General features: G+C 42.7%; 2 protein-coding genes and 1 pseudogene across 3 annotated transcripts in view; 1 reads left to right on the forward strand and 2 right to left on the reverse strand.

Annotated features, from left to right (window-relative positions):
• Positions 1 to 5,529, forward strand: part of Usp34 (ubiquitin specific peptidase 34) — a 221,303-nt gene extending 215,774 nt beyond the window's left edge. Inside the window, 4 exon segments of the mRNA XM_047522220.1 lie at positions 2,479 to 2,619; positions 2,716 to 2,859; positions 3,937 to 4,096; positions 4,297 to 5,529. Coding sequence (XP_047378176.1) covers positions 2,479 to 2,619; positions 2,716 to 2,859; positions 3,937 to 4,096; positions 4,297 to 4,904 — 1,053 coding nt within the window. The 3' untranslated portion in view covers positions 4,905 to 5,529.
• Positions 5,530 to 6,028: 499 nt separating this feature from the next.
• LOC124962956 (activator of 90 kDa heat shock protein ATPase homolog 2) lies at positions 6,029 to 17,379 on the reverse strand. 2 transcript variants are annotated; one of them, XM_047522222.1, is made up of 9 exons: positions 17,202 to 17,379; positions 15,760 to 15,950; positions 12,180 to 12,265; positions 10,047 to 10,161; positions 8,910 to 8,998; positions 7,754 to 7,864; positions 7,195 to 7,296; positions 6,473 to 6,524; positions 6,029 to 6,367 (listed from the first exon to the last, which is right to left on the reverse strand). In XM_047522222.1, the coding sequence occupies exons 1-9, from the start codon at positions 17,279 to 17,281 to the stop codon at positions 6,195 to 6,197; spliced, it is 999 nt and encodes a 332-aa protein (XP_047378178.1). In that variant the 5' UTR covers positions 17,282 to 17,379; the 3' UTR covers positions 6,029 to 6,194. The 2 variants fall into 2 exon arrangements, with proteins under 2 accessions (XP_047378178.1, XP_047378177.1); XM_047522221.1 differs by having other exon boundaries at positions 7,754 to 7,870; positions 17,202 to 17,378.
• A 2,481-nt stretch (positions 17,380 to 19,860) lies between these two features.
• On the reverse strand, positions 19,861 to 21,121 carry LOC124963651 (26S proteasome regulatory subunit 7-like; annotated as a pseudogene).
• Positions 21,122 to 22,065: the final 944 nt, after the last annotated feature.

Consider the following 22,065-nt stretch of genomic DNA (forward strand, 5'->3'; position numbering starts at 1 on the left):
TATGTTTTAGAATTTAATGGAAATATTAGCTATTAAACCTTGGGCATCTAGTTTCCCTTTGAGTTCTCTCTTTTATATACTTTAGTAGATTTGTACCACAGAGAATATTTCAAATAAGCGATGTATAATTCAGTTTCATATCTGTAGGTCAGTATCTACATTTGTGGGGCAAGTCTAAAACAGGGAGGTACTGGGGGAAGAAAACTTCTGTCCCTGCTGGCTCTCCTGCCTCTCCCCCATCTGTCTCTCCTCTCCACCATTCCAAAATCTTTTAGTAGAAACCATGTTGACTGATTAGCTCTTCCTGATGTGCAGTTTTTCAAGGGTTTCATGTACTGTTTTCTTACCAACAGTCTAATGAGAGTAGGAAAGACTATACAACTCCTACCTCAAGTATCTTTAGAGCCAACTTCACAGAATTAAGTAGGCACATAAATAATTCTTGTTAAATTGTAGAGAAAGAACTGGGAAGACAGTGGAGAAGCCAGATTAATTCTTCCTAAGTTCTGACTGGCCTAAAGGATCCCCATTCCCAGGCTGGGGAGATAGCTCAGCTGGTAGAGTGCTTGCCTTGCAAGCACAAGGCCCTGAGTTCGATCCCCAGCACTGCAAAAAAAAAAAAAAAAAAAAAAAAAAAAAAGGATCCCCATTCCCTTTAAAACCTGAAAGAAATAATCATTTTTCTTCTTGGTTTCATCTGCCTTACCCCAGTGGAAGAGATGAGTTTGTTGACCTTCATGGGCACAAACCTCTAACCACATTATGCTTTTCACAAGTGTGGTCCAGCCTTCCACCCAGGATGTTCCTACTAGACAGTTTGTCACAGTGTACTGTGATGATTGTTACTCTATCTCCTTTTCCCAAAATGTGAGACCTTATATGGTGTCATTTGTTTCTTCTGGTGAAATGTTACTTTGTTTTCTTCAATAGGTCTCCTTGAAAGGCATGGGCTCATTTAGCTCACATGACTTAGCCTGTAGTAGGCATTCAAAAGTGGCTCTCTAAGACAGGCTGGTGGCAAGTGCCTATTATCCCAGCAACTTGGGAGGCTGAGGCAGGATTGTAAATCCAAGGCCAGTCTAAGCATTTTAATAAGATTGTTTAAAAATTAAAAAAAAAAAGGGGGGGGGGGATGTAGCCCAGTGGTAGAGTACTCCTGGGTTCAATCCCTAGCACCAAGTGGGAACAAAAAAAATGACTCACTGGTTGGTTTTTGAGCTAAGTGATCTGTTCAGTAAATTGGAGCAGATCTCTGCTTCCCCCTCTGTTGCTACTGTTGCCCTTTTCATGGAAAAGGCAGATTTCCCTAGAACTAAAGATCTAAAGACCTGGGTCCTGTTCCTACTCTACACCTATGTTCTTGGGTTACCTTGAGCAGTTTACTTATGATAGTTGCTTACCCTAATTAAGCATACACATGTGCATACTATCTAAACTTTATCCAACTTTTTATAAAGTCCTTTTAGTACAAAAAAATAAAATAAAATACAAATTGATAGATGAGCAAAAGAAAGTCTAGTAGAGGAGAGGAAGGATAAGGGGAGAGGGGAAAGAAAAGGGCGATCATGAACTAAAAGCAATTTCCATGCATGTGTGAGTTTGTCAGGATGAACCCAACTACTATGTATAATCATAAAGCTCCAATAAAAAAAATTAGTGCTTTTATTTTCCCTATAAATAATTTGATTAAAGCATACACCTAAGGAATATATCTGTTTAAAGATAATACCTACTTGTGTTTAAAAGCCAGGACTAGTTGAAAATAGGAAAACCAAAGTTTAGTGAAATTTCCAGATACTGGGAACTACTAATTGTCTAAGATATCTATGGAAAGAGGTTATTGTTTACCTTTGCAGTACAACGTGGGGAAGTATTTACCAAATTACAATTGCTAAGGATGTTTAGCCCATTTTAAAGAATATATTTTAATTGTTAAATTTTGTCCTTTCTCTAGATGTGCTTTTATTAGCTATTATCAATTAATTGGTTCCCTTTAAATATTCTCATTCTATTGTTAGCTTCGTCTTTATACTTCTTATTAGTTCCCAGTGCTAGATAGTAAAGCATATGTTTGGGGGGAGTGGGACTAGGGATTGAACCCAGGGGCACTTAACCACTGAGCCACATCGTGCCCAGTCCTTTTTATTTTATTTTTTTGAGACAGGGTCTCAGTAAGTTGCTTAGGGCTTAAATTGCTGAGGCTGGCTTTGAACTTAAAATCTTCATGCCTCAGTCTTCTTTTAAAGCATATTCACTTTTGCTGTTCAATTTCTTTCCCTCACTCAGGTATATAGTCCAAATTAGTAATATTTTAATGTATTGGGAGGACAGTGGGTATAATTGAAAGTTGCATAGACTAAGGTAGAAATGTCTTTTCAACAATGATTTAAAGTGACTTTTAATGTCCTGTCATAAATGACACTTAAGTCCCCAGTTACTTCATTGCTCAACCATCAGTGCTTCTTCTCTCCACTGTAGTCTGCTATGTCAAAAAACTGCATCAAGCTTTTGTGTGAAGATCCTGTTTTCGCAGAATATATTAAATGTATCCTAATGGATGAAAGAACTTTTCTAAACAACAATATTGTCTACACATTCATGACACATTTCCTTCTAAAGGTGCGTAGTACTGTAGAGACTGTTACTTCCAGTTAGTTAATGCATGTTTTCATTATGTTGGTCTTTTGGAGATGTTTTTTATACCATCTTTTTCAGGTTCAAAGTCAAGTATTTTCAGAAGCAAACTGTGCCAATTTGATCAGCACCCTTATTACAAACTTAATAAATCAGTATCAGAACCTACAATCTGATTTCACCAACCGAGTTGAAATTTCCAAAGCAAGTGCTTCTTTAAATGGGGTAAGAACTATGCAAAAGAGTAGGCATGTACTTCAGAATTCTCAAATCAACTCTGTATTTGGCCTTTGTATGATTTTTATTATCTTGATCTACTATTCAAGTCACATGAAAACAAAAAGTTTTTAAAAATGTGTTTGCTATGCCTTGTGTGTACATAGCACACCATCACCTTTTTTAGATGAACTAAGGGCATGAAGTATTGAAGAACAGTAAAACTACTGAAAAATATTCCCTTTATCTCTGCTTGTTTATAGTTTTTGAAACATTACTTGTGATGTTTCCATTATTGCCTCTGGCTCCTAAGTAACCAGAAAAAAGTCTAATGACCTATTGATTGTAAAAGGCAGTTAAAACTAGAGAATTAGTTGCCTTGTGTAGATCCCCACAACAGCCATGTCACAGAATGGAACCTGGAAATATGTACAAGAATATCACTCAGCAGCCTCCTAAATAACAAGATGCTTACAAGCCAGAACAGATTATGAAGCTAAGTGAGCAAGACCTTTGTGACATTCACCAGAATTTAGCTTGAGAAACTGTGGCTTCTATTTTAAGACCCAAATTTCTCATGGATCATTCAAGGTTTGATTTTAAAATTATTATATAAGTCCACCTAAGTTTTTTTGTTGTTGTTGTTCTTTTTCTGTTTTGAAAAATAGTGTCTTAAGTCTGTCTTACTTGACTCCTTGACATGGGCTTAAAATAATGAAATCAGTGACTGAGAACTGATTTTACCTTTTTTTTCCCCTTTTTTTTTTTTTTTTTTGTACCAGGGATTGAACCCAGGGGTGCTTAACTATTGAGTCACATCCCCAACCCTTTTTATATTCTGAGACAGGGTCTCACAAAATTGCTGAGGTTGGCTTTGAATTCATGATCTTCCTGCCTCAGCAACCCAAGTCACTGGGGTCACAGGCATGCACCACCAAGCCCAGCATTAGCATTTTTTCTAAAAATATCAGAGAAACCAAACCAGAATGGACTTCTGGGAAAGTAAATAATCTGCATTTACCTGCAAATTGTTATGTCAGAATGTTGGCTTTAAAAATTCAAATGTTCCTCTCTGGGTTTTTATAGGACCTGAGGGCACTTGCTTTGCTTCTGTCAGTACACACTCCCAAACAGTTAAACCCAGCTCTAATTCCAACTCTGCAAGAGCTTTTAAGCAAATGTAGGACTTGTCTGCAACAAAGAAATTCACTCCAAGAGCAAGAAGCCAAAGAAAGAAAAACTAAAGGTTAGCTTTGTGAACATTAATACTACCTTTAGGGTTGGAAATGGGACGAATGCACGGTGTAATGGATTTTATAACGCTGTATATTCAGTTGAACCTCCCAAATATAACTGCTGATAACACAATTGGCTCCCCAGAGCTACTTCCCTATGTGATCTTATGACCACTTCCAGAAGTTTCCATCTTAATGTTTATTTTCACAGATGACGAAGGGGCCACTCCTGTTAAAAGAAGACGTGTTAGCAGTGATGAGGAGCACACTGTAGACAGCTGCATCAGTGACATGAAAACAGAAACCAGGGAAGCCCTAACCCCAACTAGCACTTCAGACAATGAGACAAGAGACTCCTCAATTATTGATCCAGGAACTGAGCAAGATCTTCCTTCCCCTGAAAATAGTTCTGTTAAAGAATATCGAATGGAAGTTCCATCTTCGTTTTCAGAAGACATGTCAAATATCAGGTCACAGCAAGTAGAAGAACAGTCCAGCAGTGGTAGATTTGAAGATTGTAAAGAATTTAAAGACCTCCACTGTTCCAAGGATCCCACCCTTGCTGAGGAAGACTCTGAGTTCCCTTCTACTTCTATCTCTGCAGTTCTGTCTGATTTGGCTGACTTGAGAAGCTGTGATGGTCAAGCTTTGCCCTCCCAGGACCCTGAGGCTGCTTTATCACTCAGTTGTGGCCATTCCAGAGGACTCTTTAGTCACATGCAACAACATGACATTTTAGATACCCTGTGTAGGACCATTGAATCTACAATCCATGTGGTCACAAGGATATCCAGCAAAGGAAACCAAGCTGCTTCTTGACACTAGATGTAGCATGTCTACTTTTAAGCGCCCCCTCCCCCTCAATGCTGTTTGTATAAGTTTTGCTTATTTGTTTTGTGCTTCAGTTTGTCCAGTGCTCTCTGCTTGAATGGCAAGATAGATTTATAGGCTTAATTCTTGGTCAGGCAGATCCAGATGAAAAAATTTGCATCTTCAGTATACTTTCTAAAGGGCAATCAGATAATGGATATGTTTTATGTAATTAAGAGTTCACTGTAGTGGCTTTCATTTAATATGGCTGTCTGGGAGAAACAGGGTTCCCTAGCCCTGTACAATGTAATTTAAACTTACAGCATTTTTACTGTGTATAATATGGTGTCCTCTGTGCCAGTTTTGTACCTTATAATAGAGGCAGATTGCCTCCGATCGCTGTGGTTCTTATTATCAAAATTAAGTTTACTTGTATACGGAACAACCACAAGAAATTTGATTCTGTAAAGAATCCTCTTTAGCTGTGGCCTGGCAGTATATAAATGGTGCTTTATTTAACAGAATACCTGTGGAGGAAATAAAGCACACTTGATGTAAAAATAATTGTTTTATTTTTATTGACATGACTGATTGCTATTCTGTGCACTTAATTAAACTGATTGTGATGACTTTTCATTTGTTTACATACGTTGCTTCGGTCTTCTCAGATGCAGGTACTGAGGAAACCATGAATGGGAAAAGCATTTATCCACTCCATTCTGTTTCCTTACAAGTCTTCCTGGCAGTCCCAAAAAGCAAGTCAGCCCATCAACTTCTTAGTCCTCTCTACCCTGACGTGCATAACTGCTGCAGGGCTAACCAAGGAGGACAGAGAGGAATGTAATAGCATACAGTCAACTATCCCTCACGTTAGCAGGCTTTTAGAATGCAACATGCCACTGTTTACCTAAGAGCTACACGCCTTAACAACCCTAAAGTAAAACAAAGGACTATTATAACATGCCATTTATTTTTTATCTTCTTTAACAACTACATCTGAGAGTAAGCTTGCTAGGACTACCTTTAGCTTGGGAAGCTTCAACTGTCCTCACGCAGTCTATTTCCAGAGGAACATCTATGGAAGGTGAGGTGAACAGACGTAATTTCAGGTTGCTTACTATTTTCAACTCAAATTAGAGTCAAACAGTGCTTTTTAATTCTGTATAAGTTCCTGGATTTCATCCAATATCAAATTAAGATTTGGGCATTTTTGTTTTTTTTTTTAAGGAAAGACAGGGAGGAGAAACATGACACTTTCTACTGCAAAAAAAATAAAATACTCTTATAAAACCTAACTAGTCAACCATTTAGGGTGGGCAGCTGGAGTAAACCTTTTATTTCTTCAAAATGCTGCTTCTGCCAACAGAATTTCATATTCTCTTCTTTACAGACAGGAACTCCTTTACAGTCCAATTGTAATTCCGTTTGCCCTAGAGTAGGTACAAAATTCAGTGCAACTGTTGCATAGTGTTCTGGAAGAAAAATAGGAGCCTTATTACTGCATTAAGAAAAGAAAAATTTATCCATACCAACGTTAGTATTGCTGAACCTTTACACACAAAGATCATATAACATACCTTCTGGCCAGTTCCTACACCTCCATTTCATGACGATCTTTCTGTTTTTTAACTGAAAACAAAGGGAAATACCACTGAAAACCCCTTTTAAAACCTCCCACAATACAAAATAGAAAAAGTAAATCCTTTCAGTAAAAACCACTAAGTAGGTACGAGAAGAATCTGTGAACACCACCTTTCATTTTAGATGCTGGTACGACTAATAATCCATTCTTCATTGCTAACCACAATTAACATCAAGGACAGAATAGTAATACTGACAGCCACAACTGAGAGTCAATGTCAAGGATGAAGTAAGTGATAGCAGGCAACATACTCTAATGATAGAAGTGACAAAACCCAGATGAGGGGTTGGGAGTTAGATTTAGACCTTTTTTTCCTAGTCCCATGCTAGGGATAGAACCCAGGGCTCCCTGCATCTAGGCAAGCACTGCACCAGTGGGCTACATCCCGGGCCCAAGACCTACTTTTTCTAAACTCATTAAGTATCTGCACACAATAACTGAAACAGTAAACAGTTTAGCTTTATCATGACTTAGTATACTTAATGATGTTCAGTATATGTAACAACTTTTAAATGTTTTATAACTATGTAAGTTTTCAAGATGATATGCGCTCAGATAAAAGCCCCAATCAAGTTAAAACCAGCAGAGACAAAGAGCAATATTAAACAAAGGAAGAATTAAGTCCCAGATTGCTGCTTTAACCCTGTGATTACTTACCAATTCTATGTATTCACCAGTGATGTTCCCATCAAACATTTGGAATTTCCCTCCCTTTTCAGCTTCTAATACAGCAGGAGATTTGGAAAATTTCTGCACCAACTTCCAAGCAAAACACAATAGACGTTATTCCAACACGTGCTGTTACCATGTTTTTGTATCAAACTCAAAGGTGTTGGGCAGCCTAGGCAACCACTTTACCACCAAGCTACACCCTCAGCCCTGCTATTGTCTTTTTAATCTAAATGTAAAGTACAGAATTTAACTGTGACTGGTTAGTTGGTTTTGTTTTAATCCTGGACACATCTTTTGCTTAAAGATGATAAAAAGCTTTCTTACCTATAGAGGGAGAAAATCTGGTCAACTACTATATCCTCTAACTGCTGATACCCCAAAACTATCCATCTTTGTCCCCTCAAATTATTCAGAAGCCATCCTCCTTCATTTCCATCACCACTGTCAAACCTACAGCCACAAGGGAAAAAACACCTCCTGTTTTTTGTGGCACATTTTTCCCCAATGTCAGCACTTAGGATACTAGCTTAGGGAGTTAACTTACTTCCTTCACCGTGAAGATGCCATATAGCTGCTCTACCGTTGTGTCAAACAGTTCAGTCATGTGCAGAGCCACAGTGGGAATCCTTACACCCAATGCCACTGGAGATGATGCCTGAACCTCAAGAAAAGAGGTTCCAGAGAATAGTGAAGCACATCAAGAGAGAACAATACTGGAATTTAAGTCAGTCTTCTCAAAACCATCCCAAATTCTATACTACCCCTTCTACACACTCACATAGAAAGCCACACACATACACCCCAATTCTAAAAAGAGGACTAAAATCTCCCAACCCCAAAGCGGGAGAGAGGGTTCTCCCACTGTGGTATGTGATCCTCAAAGTCATCTGGTAATATTTTATTATCTTGCCTAGCAAAGAACACTGCCTGCCATCCATTCATGTGTGTGTACTACTGGTGTGTGTGTGTGTGTGTGTGTGTGTGTGTGTGTACACATACATATATTGGGGTTGGGGCAATGCTGGGAATTGAACACAGGCCCTTGTGCATTCCAGGCAAGCACACTACCACTGAGCTATATCCCCAGCCTGAGACTCATTCTTGATGGAACCATCAAAAGGCCAGTTTACACATTTCCTTCTATCAAGGATGAAAATTGGGCTGGGGTTGTGGCTCAGTGGCAGAGCGCTTGCCTAGCACGTGTGATGCACTAGGTTTGATCCTTAGCACCACATAAAAATAAACAAACAAAGGCATGCTATCCATCTACAACAACAAAAAAATTAAAAAAAGAAAAAAAAAATGAAAGTTGGTCTGGGAGTGTAGCTCAGTGGTAGAGCGCTCACCTAGCATGTGTGAGGCACTAGGTTCAATCCTCAGTACCATATATAAAGTGTTGCGTCCATCTACAACTAAAAAAAAATTTTTTTTGATTATTAAAAAAAAGTAAAAGTTTTGGCCTGGGGATACTGCTCGGTGGTACAGTGCTTACTTAGCATGTACAAGGCCCTGGGTTCAATTCCCAGCACCACAAAACACACACATAAGGGTCTTTTTATCATTTAAACAACAAAATGGTAGACCTTAAAGGGTCACAGGGGATGCAACTGTCCTTCACAGTTCATCATCTGGAGCTTTGATTCACTCTTATTAAGCACTTCCTTTGTCCCCTCCCCAAACTTTGACACCAAAGGTCATACCTGCAAGGTATTTTCACTCGGTTTCCTTTTAACAGTTAATTCTTGGGTTGATGAAGCTTTTGTTGGTAAAATCATTCCAGTTGTAAATTCTACAAAGAAATGTGGGAAATGCTTTTAATAAAGATGTATTTCCTTTTAAGCACAAACGGTAAGGTAGAAATAGCATGTGAGAAAATAAAAGAACTGATATTTATAAAAGAAATCCTACAGCATTTTGAGGATTTCAAGACTATTCCATAAACTACTGGTGCTTAACATCATGAATTTCATGAAGCAACGAAACTGTTATTCTTTTCTTTTTTCAAATTCTTTTTTATCAAGTTGTTTATAAAAAAAGTAAAATTTTCAAAACTTCTTTTCCAAATAGCTAAATTTTATATGATTAACTATTAACTAGTTTTGTGGCCCTCACCTACTGTCAAAACTGGACACTTTCTGATTGCTTCACCATACCTCAGCAAGCTTGTTCTCACAGTTTCCAAGTCCCTAAGCCACCCACACGCGTGCTACATGTGCAGTCTTGTGGGAAGCATGGCAACCCCAAACCTATCTATGTCAAAACTTTGAAATGCAGGATAAGGCCCTGCTGAGCATTCTGCCTGGCAGGTAACTCCTCTAATTCAGGGAGAAGATAATAACCTCACTTCCATGCAGCACAGGGACGATCTAGGTGTAGCTCAACTATACCCGTAATACCTGCAATCATTTGCATTCATACACTCATTCATTCAACAAAGATTTATTAAGCACCTACTATGTGCCAGGCATTGTGCTAGATGCTGGAGGTACAGCAGTGAACAAGACAGACACCTTCCATGCCCTCATGGAGCTTATAGTCTAGCAGGGAAGACAGACATTAAACAAGTAATTACACAAACAACTGATTAGATGATTTTCATTCCAGAAAACTACTATTAACAATTCTGTAGGCAAAAATGGTTCACGCTGTGTACAATACTGATGATCACTAATTTTATGGTCTTACCCATGACCAGCTCTCAACATCCAGACTATAATTTATTCTGCAGTACAAGAAGTGTGCTTAGAGCTTAACTTGGGATTCCAGACCATAGTGCAGAACGTATCTTGGGTAAATAGAAAAGGGACCCTCTGGTTCACAAGGGATGCCTTCTTTACCCGTCTTAAGTGCCTTCAGGTAATCTCCAAGGGCCTCCCTGACCTTGGCGGTGCCTGCAGTTTTCATAAGATCCTTCAGTATATCCCCATCTCCTTTCTTTTTACTCACGTTCACCTACAAATCAGAAAAATACAAACCTAAGAAAAATCTGGTTTAATGTATTTTTACAATATTTGGCTCTATGGATATGGAGAACCGTGAAGGTTGGGGAGGGGAAAGAAGTGACAGCAAAAAATATGACAAGTTTCTTCACAATACAGTTGGAGAAAATGTAAAGGCTTCTAAATCAAGGGTGCACTGACAGGGCTGGTGGCCAAACCTTGGATAGAAAGTGAATCACTTAATTTTCATATGAAATTGTGTGCACTTACATACATCAATTAAATTGCTGATATAGTCCGCAGCTTTAATCAGGATCTAAAAATGTGCTGTCCAGTATGGCAGTCACTAGTCACACATAGCTACTAAGCACTTGAAATGCGGCTGATCTGAATGAGATGTGCAATAAGCTTTAATTATAATACACACCAGACTCCAAAGACTTAGTATGAAAAAAGAATGTAAACACCTCATTAATAATTTTTATATAATTACATGTTAAAATCACATTTTTATATGTTGGGTTAAATGAAACTTCATTAAAATTATTTCCTATTTTTTAATATGGCAACTAAAACATTTAAAGTGCATATGTGGCTTGTATTATACATATATTGAACATCACTGTTCTAGAACCCCTGAGGCACTATAATCAGGAAAATGAAAGCAAGGCATGGTGGCACACGTTTGTAATCCCAGTGACCCAGGAGGTTGAGGTAGGAAGATGCCAAGTTTGAGGCCAGCCTGGGCAACCTAGAGACACCCTGTCTCAAAAGAAAAGGAAAAAGGACTGAAAGGATTGGGGATGTGGGGATGTAGCTCAATGGTAAAGCAACTCAGGTTCAATCCCCAGTACTGCAAAAAAAAAAAAAAAAAAAAGGAAAATCAAGTTCCTGTGTAACCTGGCCTTGTACCCTTCTGACAGGAAGGAGGACTAGGCAAGGGAATGCATGGAAGAAAGAGCAGAGAGTATGGAAGGAGGAGAGAGAAGGAGAAGGAAGCATCAGAGCACTCAGTGGTATTCTCGGAACAAATGAGATGTTGCATTGAAAGCATTTCAGGTCCTGTTTCAGTTAAGCTGGGCCTCGTGCCCACGCCTTTTCAAATCTAGAGTTTGTTCTATAATGCTACTGAGGTTCAAAATCTAGAAGACCAGGTTAACATGCTGTTAAAAAGCTTCTCAGCTGATGATCTGAATCTAATAAAGTGAAATCACAGCCTGAGTACAGCAACATGAGAGAAGGCATGCCCAAGACAGCCCAGCCTTTATGGCATTTGATAACCTCCATGAAGGCCAATGCAGAGACTCTGCATGCACTGGGCACTGCTCAGCACGACTGAGCTCCTGTGTTTTGGGAAAACTTCGTGTCAAGTACATTCACAAACCAAAAAGGATCCGTTACAAGATTATTCTGTTTCGAAAAATACAACTGCTCTACAAATGATCTCTCCCTCAGAGCCAGACTTTCAACATCAAGAGGACAGCACCTTCAAGTCAGGCACAGGAGTGACACAAGACTCCATCTCCCAGGAGGATCAGGAGCGTCAGTCAAAAGCAATACCTACTGTTAGCTTACAAAAACTCATGACATAACCAAGGGAGAACACAACTAAAGGCAGAGAATCTTCACTTAGGGAAACAGTACAGGTACAAGGGAAGAGAAACAGGTCACATTCAGCAAGCCATGCAAGTGGCCTGAGCACTTGACAGTACATATATTGTCACATTTTAACCTGGTAACACCCCTGAAGGATAAATTATGTCCATTTTCCAGATGAGGAGGCTGTGGAGGATATAGTCACCTGCCCAGGGCCCACCTGGTCCCTGGGGAATCGAGGCTTCCTGGCGCTCCTCCTCTTTCTTCACCACTCTAGCTCCACATAGTGAAGCATCCTTCTTGGAAAAGAAGCCGTTCACAATTTACCACAACCACCCAAGAGTCATAGTCTGAGCAACAGTTATGCAAATGACCAACATCTATAGCAGAAGCTGAAGCTGAAAAAATGAAAAAGAAAGAAACTCCATTGGATACCTCAGTATCATCTACTTCATTCTCTTCAGAAAGGTTTGGTATTTCAATCAATCCCTTGTGCTTCACACCAGACTCTTTAAGTGTACCTAAAAATGAGCAAAACAGGGTCTCCAATTAAAAATAAAAACTGGTTTCATGCAAAACAGAAATTCTCACCTCCCTCAGAGGCTGCAGCCACATCAGAGGGGAGCAGTCAAAACAAGTGGCACTAGACTGACCAACCAGTGGTGCACAGAAGTCAGGGACAGCAGTCCTGGAGGGAGGAAGAGGGTCTGTAACTCATGTTTCCGTTTTATTCCCCACTTTTGTAGTACTAGAGATTGCACCCAGGGGCACTTTACCACTGAGCTACATCCCCAGCCCACTCCAACCCCCACTATTTTTTTTCTAATGTTCCCTGGGTCAGTTTTTTTTTTTTTTTTTTTTTTTTTTTTGGTGGTTCTGGGATTTGAACCCAAGGCCTCATGCATGCCATGCAAGCAACTTTACCTCGGAGCTACACTGTCTTGATTTTGATTTTTTTTGAGACAGGGATTTTCTAAGTTGCTGAGGTTGGCTTTGAATTTATGATCCTCCTGTCCCAGACTCAGAATCAGGTGAGTGCCACTGAACTCAGCTCATATTTCCCTTCTCACCCCAGTGTTCTCTGTCAGGTCAAAGCAGGATGATGAGCTATCTTAATGGGGAGTAGCCACTTAGGGATGGAAGGGCAGAAAGGGACAAGGAGCTCTGATCACAGAAAGCATGAAGGAAGGGGGGCTGTGGCTCCAGGAAGCTTCACACAGTCTCTGTGTGCCTGGATTTCTTCCAGGGCTTGAGTGCTGCCACCGCAAGGACACAACTGGCTTGGCGTCCAGGCAGCTCTCACAGCTGCCTTCTGGCTACAGCCTGGATTTTTATGTTTTAATTGCACATCACTCCTTTATGATACTGATCTGGAAAAAGTATTTAGTGCAGTTACATTCAAAATGACTAAGAGGCTCCCATGGCAGAGTCAACCAACTGGAACATTATTTAGAAATCAGACACAGCAAAAGACACACTTGGGCATGACCTAGAGGCATTTCAGTGCCACTAGACAAGGTGGGAAAGGGGTTCTCAGGTACACAGTAGAAGGCACTCCTACCCCTCAGAAGTCAAGAAGCGTAAGCATCAGAAATGGCTTATTTTCTGATGACCGCATAAACTTAATTTAGGATTGATCCCAACCTTGCAGAGCCAGCTCCTCTGGGGTCAAGGAGGAAATTTTTTCTTTCTTTCTTTTTTGTGATCATAATGCAGGTTACATTCATCTTCCACTGAAATGACTAGACCTCCCTAGACCTCCCCTGACCTCCCCTGACCTACCCCCTCCCCCCCAAAAAAAAGATGTGACTACAGAAGAGCGCAGGACTCACTTCTGGAGCAGACACAGCTCTCTGGTTTCTCACTGGTCATGCCTTGGCATGATCTTCCTCACCCCTCCGTAAGCAGGTCCTTAGTAAATCAAGCACTAGCCAAAGCCCCAGTTAGCACCTCTCAACTATCTGGGATAAGAGGAGGGCTCTGTCAGCATGCACTGAGGGCCCATGCCACACAGGTGCTACTCACTAGAGTCTCTGAGGGAGTAGGTGAGGAGACTAAATGCTAAATGAAAATGGGAGATACCATTAAAGGTCTACAGAAGTGGTCAATGTGACGTGTGCAGGGCAGGAAGAGATGTAGAAGAGTGACAAGGGAGTGCAGGATGTCCCTGGGACAGAGCCCTGCTTGCGTGCCTTCATTTCTTGACCACAGCTTGTAGGGCTTTATGCACAGTCTGGTCTCTTCACCCCTCTGAAACTACATGGGTTTGACAGGCTTCAAGTTCTTATCCAATGCACACCTGGCAGGTCAGCTCCAGGCCAGCATCTTTTTTTTTTTTTTGGCGGTACCGGGAATCGAACTCAGGGCCTTGTGCTTGCAAGGCAAGCACTCTACCAGCTGAGCTATCTCCCCAGCCCCAGGACAGCATCTTCAGAGAAGCCCTTCAGGTGCAGGTCAGTGGCTGGTGCTATGGACTATGATCTGTGCTGTGTCACTCCTGAGCTGTAGAACTATTTCATTCCCAAAGGGCTATTGCTTTGGGCTAAGGTAGAGAAACAGATACAGGCCAGGAGGTTCCTCAGAGACTTAGACCCCTGTCCTGGGGGAAGAAGCAGGAGCCAATAGGAGAGAAATTAAGGACAAACTACCGACTGGAGGGTTCTGTTGCAGGCAGAGGTGGGACTGCTTTTGAAGCTTGCTCTTGCCTCCCTTGGTTCTGGCCTGGCTCCTGCTAGGAAGGCAGCCCCAGGCTGTGGCCAGGTACAGGCTGTTCTCTAACAGATTCTCCAGAGAGGAGCTGACTCAAGGGCTGAGGCCCAAATATGAACTCAGAACAATCCTCCACAACCTGCTCCCACCCTTTCGCCTCCTCTTCCTTCCCTGAGTGTCCATGTCCTTGGTTTTTTTATTGCATATATACTGTCCATCCAGCCAGGAGCTAAGTACATAGGAAAATTCAACCCAAACTCTCCAAAAGTAAAAACAACCAAAATTTCTTTATCCATTCATCAGCTGAGGGACAATGTGGTCCATCATACAATGGAATGTCTCTAGGCTATGAAAAACAATGAAATACTCATATATGCTATACCACAAACAAATCTTGAAAATCATGAAATAAAAGAAGTCCAACTCCAAATACTATATATGGTAAGACTCCTTTTATATAAAACGTTCAGAGTTAAATCCATAGAGACAAAAAGTAGATTGATGGCTGTCAGGGGCCTGGGAAGAAGGAAATGTGGAATGATTGCTAATGGCACAGGGCTTCTTTCTAGGGTGAAGAAATGTTCTAAAATCAACTGTGGTGACAATCTGAATATACAATTCTGAATATGCTGAAAAAAACACTCAATTATGCATGTTAAATTGGGTGAACTATAAGATATGTGAATCATATCTCAATAATTCTGTTATAAAAATAAATCCCTGTCCTGATGAAGACAGGAGGAGGACAATAGTCAACATCTCCAGGCAATCACAGAGTATACCAAATATCAACACTTTAGGGAAAAATGAAGCAGGAAGGGAGATAGTACAGGGAGGGGTCTGCAGTTAGTTACAGAATGGAGAGAGATGGCTTCACTACAGATGACCTTGAAGAGGCGGACAGCAAGGAAGGCTGTTTCAGGGAGCAACTCCATGAGGCTCCAGCACAGGTGCCTATAGAAAAGAGTCAGCTCAGCACAGTGAGCTCTAAGCAGTCTCTGTGTAGGGAGAAAGGAGCTCCAGCTTTGGGGACCTCACAATTCCAAGGGCAGTCTGAGTGTCAGGAACTACTAATGCCAACTCACAGTCAGTTAGCACCAGGCCCATGGCTGCCAGAGGCCTGGGAAGAAGAAAATGGGGAATGACTCGGCAGGGTTACTAAAAGATATTCACTAAATGAATGAACTGAATGCCCCAGGCTGCTCCCAGCTCCACCCTTCTCTCTCTCTCTCTCTCTCTTTCTCTCTCTCTCTCTCTCTCTCTCTCTCACACACACACACACACACACACACACACACACCCTTACCTTTCCAGCCCAGCTTGATGTTCCACTCATAGAAGAAAATAAGTTTTCCTTTGCGGCTGCTGCAAGAAGCCTCACCTTCCACCTGCTTCAGTTCACTGATCTCACAGCGGCCTGCCTCATTCTCCACAATGATGCCCACCAGCATCTCTTGGAGTTTCCCCTTGGACCAGCTGGTGGCATCCCTCTCTGTCCTGCCAGGGATCAGAAGGGCACAGTGGTGAATGGAAGCCCAGGCTGGTATCCACAAGACCAGACTGAATGCCAGGGGCATCCAGGCTCAGCCCAGATCAGCCTTGAGAAGCCTGCCACCCTCCAACTTACAAACATGCTTCTCCAACAAGCTTTGTACCAAATATCTTTTAATCCTCCTGCTTGGTTCCTTAAGATTGTTATCAGTCAAATCATATATTTTTTTTTTCTTTGTGGTGCTGGGATTGAACCCAGAGTCTTGTGCTTATGAGGCAGGCACACTACTAACTGAGCTATATCCCCAGCCCCCAAATCATATTTTGCCTTAAAAACACTGTCTTGGAGAGGAGCGCCCAGGAATCTTACTTGTTGGAAATAAGATGGGCAAAGCCTGGGCCATATGTAAATGGGGTAATAACTGAAATAACACTAATCATGACAAAACCAATTATCAAGTGTTACCATATATGCATGACCTCGTGCAATCTTCTCAAATAATATTCCCATTTTGGAGGAAAGAAATGGGCTAAGTCAGTGCCCTATCCATGCAGCTGGGGCTAGGAAACTTGCAACGCCCAGAAAGTACCAGTGAAGTCAAGCCGCCATCCCCACAGGCTGGAGGCTTGGCTCTGGCTTAGGACCTGTCTCAAAAGGCTCTGCTGGTCTTGAGGTGCCCCAGCCCTGGGGACCAGAGGGCATCCCTTCCTGAAGCTCTGAAGGTGAGAGGGAGGCAGGCATCACCCCATTTTTCTGATAAGGTACAGGAGAACAGGTAGCTCAAATTCAGAGAAACCAGGGCTCACGGGAGGACCACCAAGCTAGGTACAGAAGGACCCAAATTCCTTCTCTGTCCTATCCACACCAAGGTATCCCCACGCACACGCACGCACACTACCCAACTCCTATTTAATACCCAGGGGCATCAAGAAGGCCGGCGGGGGAGGGGGAAGCCGGAGGCCGTAAGGTCTGCGGCCTCCTTGAGGCTGTCAGAGGAGAAAGGGGACGTCAGAAGTCACTCGTGGGGCCCAGTCTAACTTTCAGGGAGGAGCCTGAAGCCCGAGAGGCAGGGTAGGGAGGAGCGCCACCTCCTGCCTCAGAGGACCCCAGGGCAGCGGTCCTCCGCGGCCGGCGGGGAGTGCGCGCGGCCCAGTCCCACCCAGCCCGCCCGGCCGCTCGCCGCGCCCCGAGGCCCAGGGAGGCCCGGTCCCCGCGGCCCAGCCCCGCTCCGGGAGGGCGGAGGCCGCCCGCCGCACCAGTGCCAGTTGTTCACGTTGGTGCCGTCCTCCCGCTCCTCCACGATCCAGCGCGGGTCCCCCTGGCCCCACTTGGCCATGGCTGCGCGGCCTCGGCGGAAAACAAGGACCGGCCGCGGCGGCTGCGGCTCCGCGCCGGCGTTTCCGGCCTCCGAGTCCGGGAGCAGCGCGCTCGCAGCGCCCAGAAAGTGCCAGAAATCCCCGCCCCCGGCTCCGCCCCGCCCTGCCGCCCGCTCCGCGGCGGATCGCAGGGGAGCCGCGGCCAGGTTCCGGGAGGCCGCGCTGCTGGAAGGGACTCAGGCGCGAGGGCCCGGGAGGCTGGAGCGGTGGGAGGGGGGCCCCGGCTCCGCTGCGCGTCTGGCACCGCAAACCCCGCAGAGGGGAAGCCTCAGCCGCCTGCGAAGGGCAGAAACACCGCTCGGGATTCTTGTTACTATTGCAGTTGTCTCCAGTGCAGGGCAGCGCGGCGGGGCGTAGGCGGAGCGGCGCGCAGTGCTGGCGCTGCGGGCTGCCAGCGGCCGGCTACCAGCGGCCGGCTGCCAGCGGCCGGCTGGTCTGGTTTTCGGTGAACACGGCGCCGGAGGACGAGACCCGAACGCCGACACAGCGCGCTCACCGCGCGACTCGGTCCCTGCTGCGCGCGCTCCCGACACTCCTTGTGCGGGGTTCTGTCCGAAAGTTCCTGCACAACAGTGGACCTTCTTCTCTCTTGGAGGCCAAGTCTCTGGCCTTTCCAACACCTGGTGGAATAGCACGAGCTGCCAAGTGCTAGGTTATTTCAGGAATATTCACATTTTATTCATATAATAATAATATTGTAGAAAGAACGAAATATTGTGAGTGCAAGTGCTTGTGATTGCAACTTGATGCACTTTGCAATAAGTAAGTGGGTATTAATGATTCCTTTCATGGGTTTTCACTTTCTGGCAAAAACTTGGCACCAAATGGAAAATGTTACTGAGATATATGTGGAGATTTATTTTGCAGATAAAATGGGTGGGATAATGTAAGCGTGGAAGTACCTGGCTGTTCAGTTCCCCTGTGCTCACCTGCCCTATGCCTGTGGTCTGTGCTCATCCATGAAATAAATTAGTGGTTAAGGATGGTTTTTCTCCATTTGCTTAGTGGAGCTACTGTATTATCATCTTCCAAAGATCTACAACTGTTAAATAAACAAACTGCTTCACAGAACTTTCACCCCAAAACAAAATGGCATTGTGATTTCACCTTTCACACTTCACCAAAAGCATGGACAGCTGACAGGAGGTTATGAGGGGTAAACTGGAATGTCAATTAGTGAGCACCATTTTCTCCTAGATTAGCTGCTCATTTTTTTTCCAATTCAGAGAGAATATTACTGATAGAACATTATATGGTAAGATTTAAATATCCCTTTGAACCTGGTGGCAGATAAGACACTAGAAAACTTACAAAGGCAAAAGTTATAATCACTAAAATGTTAGGTGGACAAAAAATTACAATATTCACAAAAATGAACTAATCCCAAGGGAAACAATTTTGTTAAAATGTAAATGAAAAGATCTTATATAGATAATTATCAAAAATTGTCCTAAAATAATTTAATCAATAAAGCAATTTCAGGCAGGTATGTGCCTGTAGCCCTAACAACAGGTTTTTTTTTTTCCTCCCTGTTGCTGGGGATCAAACCTAGGTCCGTGTGCTTGCAAGGCAAGCACTCTACCAACCAAGCTATCCTCCCAACCCAACAACAGGTTTTGATTGATTTGATTTGGTGGCCAGAAGGTGAATGAGGTGGCATCCTGCCTACAGCCAAGCCAAGGTGATGACACTTGACAGGCTCAGGAAAAGAAAGGTAAAATATTCCAGGAATGTCTTTTTTCCCATAACCAATCTGTGCTGGGTAAACCCAAACCATTTTCACCTTTAGCAAAGGCAACTGAAAGGTGTATAACCAGGATTGACTCTAGCGATGCACTCCACTAGAGAATCAGGACTTGAAGCAGGTTCCCTGTCACAATAGACCTATGAACTGATAAGGTTCTGCCTTTGAGGAAGTCACTATACTAGTCTCTTTTTATAACTCTGATGCCTTTGCCTCAGTTTAATTCTATTCATATTTATTGAACTGACAATATGCACATCTGCCCCAGCACAATGCCACTATAGCACATAGTTTACTGTGTACAGTCTTTGCTCTCAGGCTGCTATCTGCACTGGCCTGCTGGCCTTCAGAGAAGGAACTCTTCTAAATCCCTGTGCCAGAGCTGTGCCCAACACAGTGTGGACACCCAGAAAATCTGTTTGGCTGACTAGATGAATAAAGGAATGAAGATTTCTTAAACTTATGTGTTTGAACCCGTAGGCTGTAAAATCTTTTAGGAGATATCAATAATCATTTTTATCTTTTTTAAAAAAAAATTTTATTTGTTGATGGACTTTTTATTTATATGCAATGCTGAGAATCAAACCCAGTGCCTCACACATGCTAGGCAAGCACTCTACCACTGAGCTACAACCCCAGCCCCATCATTTTTATCTTAATGATACAGAAATGAAGTGATCAGAGTGATTTCATGTGGTTAAGGTCAATATTCTTTTTTCAATTTTGAAACCATTTTTTTGTGTGAGGTGATACTAAGTTTTTATAAGCTTAGGATTCCAACTGAAGTTTGTTTGCTCAGTTGTATATCATATAGTGGGGAGTAGCACTAAATTTGGCATAAGACTTAATGACCTTATTTACAGCTTCCAAGAAATCCTTCTCAATAGCTGTGCTCGGATTGCAAACATACAGCTTCTATGCAGACACTTCTAATCTCAGCATCAGTGCTATTCGGACGCAGTTGTGCTAACAATTCAAATCTGGTATCTCTTTCAACACTCATTGAACGAGCATGTATCTTAAAGATGTGAGTCGATCCTCCAAATCAGGTAAGCTAAATTCAATCTTTCTATCCAATCTCCCTGGCCTCATCAGCACTGGGTCCAAAGTATCAGGTCTGTTGGTGGCCATCAGCACTTCAATGTCGCCTCGAGGATCAAAACCATCTAGCTAATTGATCAGGTCCAACCTTGTTCTCTGCACTTCATTGTCACCTCCAGCACCATCATCAAACCAAGTCCCTCCCATGGCATCAATTTCATCAAAGAAGATAAGGCAGGCTTTTTTTTTGTTCTGACCATTTCAAAAAGCTCATGAACCATTCAAGCCCCCTCACCAACGTATTTCTGTATAAGTTCGGATTCAATAACTCGAATGAAGCAAGCATCACTCCTATTAGCAACTGCCTTGGCACAGAGTGTCTTGCCTATGCCTGGGGGACCAAGCAGCAGTACACCCTTGGGAAGTTCAATGCCAAGGTTAACAAACCTCTTTGGATGAAGTAGTGGGGTTTCAACTACTTCTCAAAATTTCTCAATCTGCTCCTTACAACCACCAACATCACTGTAAGTGACATCATGTTTTTCCTCCACCTGCGTCATGGTAACTGTTGGGTCAATCTTAGGATGCAGTGGAATGTGGATTTGATATTCTGTCCACACCAACTCTCAGTCCTTCTTCAATGTCAGTAGGTGACAGTCTACCAGGAACTTGGCAGCTGCTTCCCATTGATAATTTGGGTCCTCCAAATCAGCATTAATTAGCTTTGTACACCTTGCAACCTGTAAAGGCTGTTTGCTCTTGAGAGTTTGCTTATCTGCAGCCAAGTCCCAGAGCGCTGGTGGGGCCAAGCCAGTGTCAAATTCTTTAAGAAAGCTCATTAATTTCCTTGAAAAGTTGTTGAATGTTATCCTCAACCTGCTTAATCTGCCTAGAGTAAGTCCTCTGACCATAAGTTTTCAGCAACGCAGTCTCCCTCTCATCCAGAGTTCAGATGGTCTTGTTGTCTTTCTCATCCTCTGGTTTTCCACCGATCTGCACCAAGATAATCCGGCATTGTTAGGAGATGTTAGTGCCTTAATTCCTTAGTGATTTCACAGTCTCAGGTCAATATTATTTCTTAAATTGTTGTGCATGTGTCTGTCTGGTGTGATGTGTTATGTAAGATTATTTCTTTTTTAAGTTTGAAAGCCACTGCTGGTAGCAAACACAAAGATAAGTACAATAGTTTGCAACAGTTCATCTGTTTTGCACATGCTAGAATTCCCCCTGCCTAGCACAGAGCAAATCTCAATAATTGGTGGAATACATCAGTTCATAAGGGTAGATGACATTTGTTGAAAGGATATGAAAGGAGAACTAGGCCTTGATGAATGGATAGAATTTCAGTAGGCAAAATTGGGAGAGGTCATTCCAGACCAAAGAGCAATATCAGCAAAGATGTGCAAGTTAGGAAAGGAACTGGGTGGAAAGTAGGATGGTCACAAAGCAGAACCAGCAAGAAGACACTAAGGAAGACATTTTGAGGATGGACTGTGAATAGTGTGGGAGTGTGGAAAGCCAGTGTGAAGGCTTTCTGTGCCATCCATGCAGTAACCATGGTGAACTGTCTCCCATGGCAACTGGTGGACCACATTGGCAGCTACCAAGACCAATGCTCAGGTCCTAGTCTTGGCTCTACCACTTACTAAGCTTAGGTAAATTCCCTCACCTTTGTACTTCATCATCTGTAAAATGGGAATAGTATTAACTATATATGAGGAATAGATTCTGTTGCTAGTTAACTGTGGGAGACCAGAGCCTGCCTCCCGCAAATATGAGAGATTGTTGAGCAGAAGACAGAAGAAACAGACACTCAGAAAGCTCTCTGCCCTCCCTCTATTTTTCTAAAAGCAGGATACAGATTAACAAAGACAAAAGGAATTCTACCAGGGAGAACAGCTAAACACTCAAGACAACTTTGGACCTTTACTAACCTAGAGATGGCACCAGATGAACTTA

Source organism: Sciurus carolinensis, chromosome 13 (genome assembly GCF_902686445.1).
Source record: "Sciurus carolinensis chromosome 13, mSciCar1.2, whole genome shotgun sequence".
NCBI lineage: Eukaryota > Metazoa > Chordata > Mammalia > Rodentia > Sciuridae > Sciurus > Sciurus carolinensis.

Coding starts and splice junctions, on each gene's coding strand:
- LOC124962956 (XM_047522221.1), bottom strand. CDS start 17,281: ATGGCCAAGTGGGGCCAGGGGGACCCGCGCTGGATCGTGGAGGAGCGG. Junction 12,266..15,759: donor CATCAAGCTGGGCTGGAAAG/GTAAGGGTGTGT, acceptor GCTCATTTTTAG/GTACACTTAAAGAGTCTGGT. Junction 7,297..7,753: donor GCATCTTCACGGTGAAGGAA/GTAAGTTAACTC, acceptor TTTGCTTGGAAG/TTGGTGCAGAAATTTTCCAA.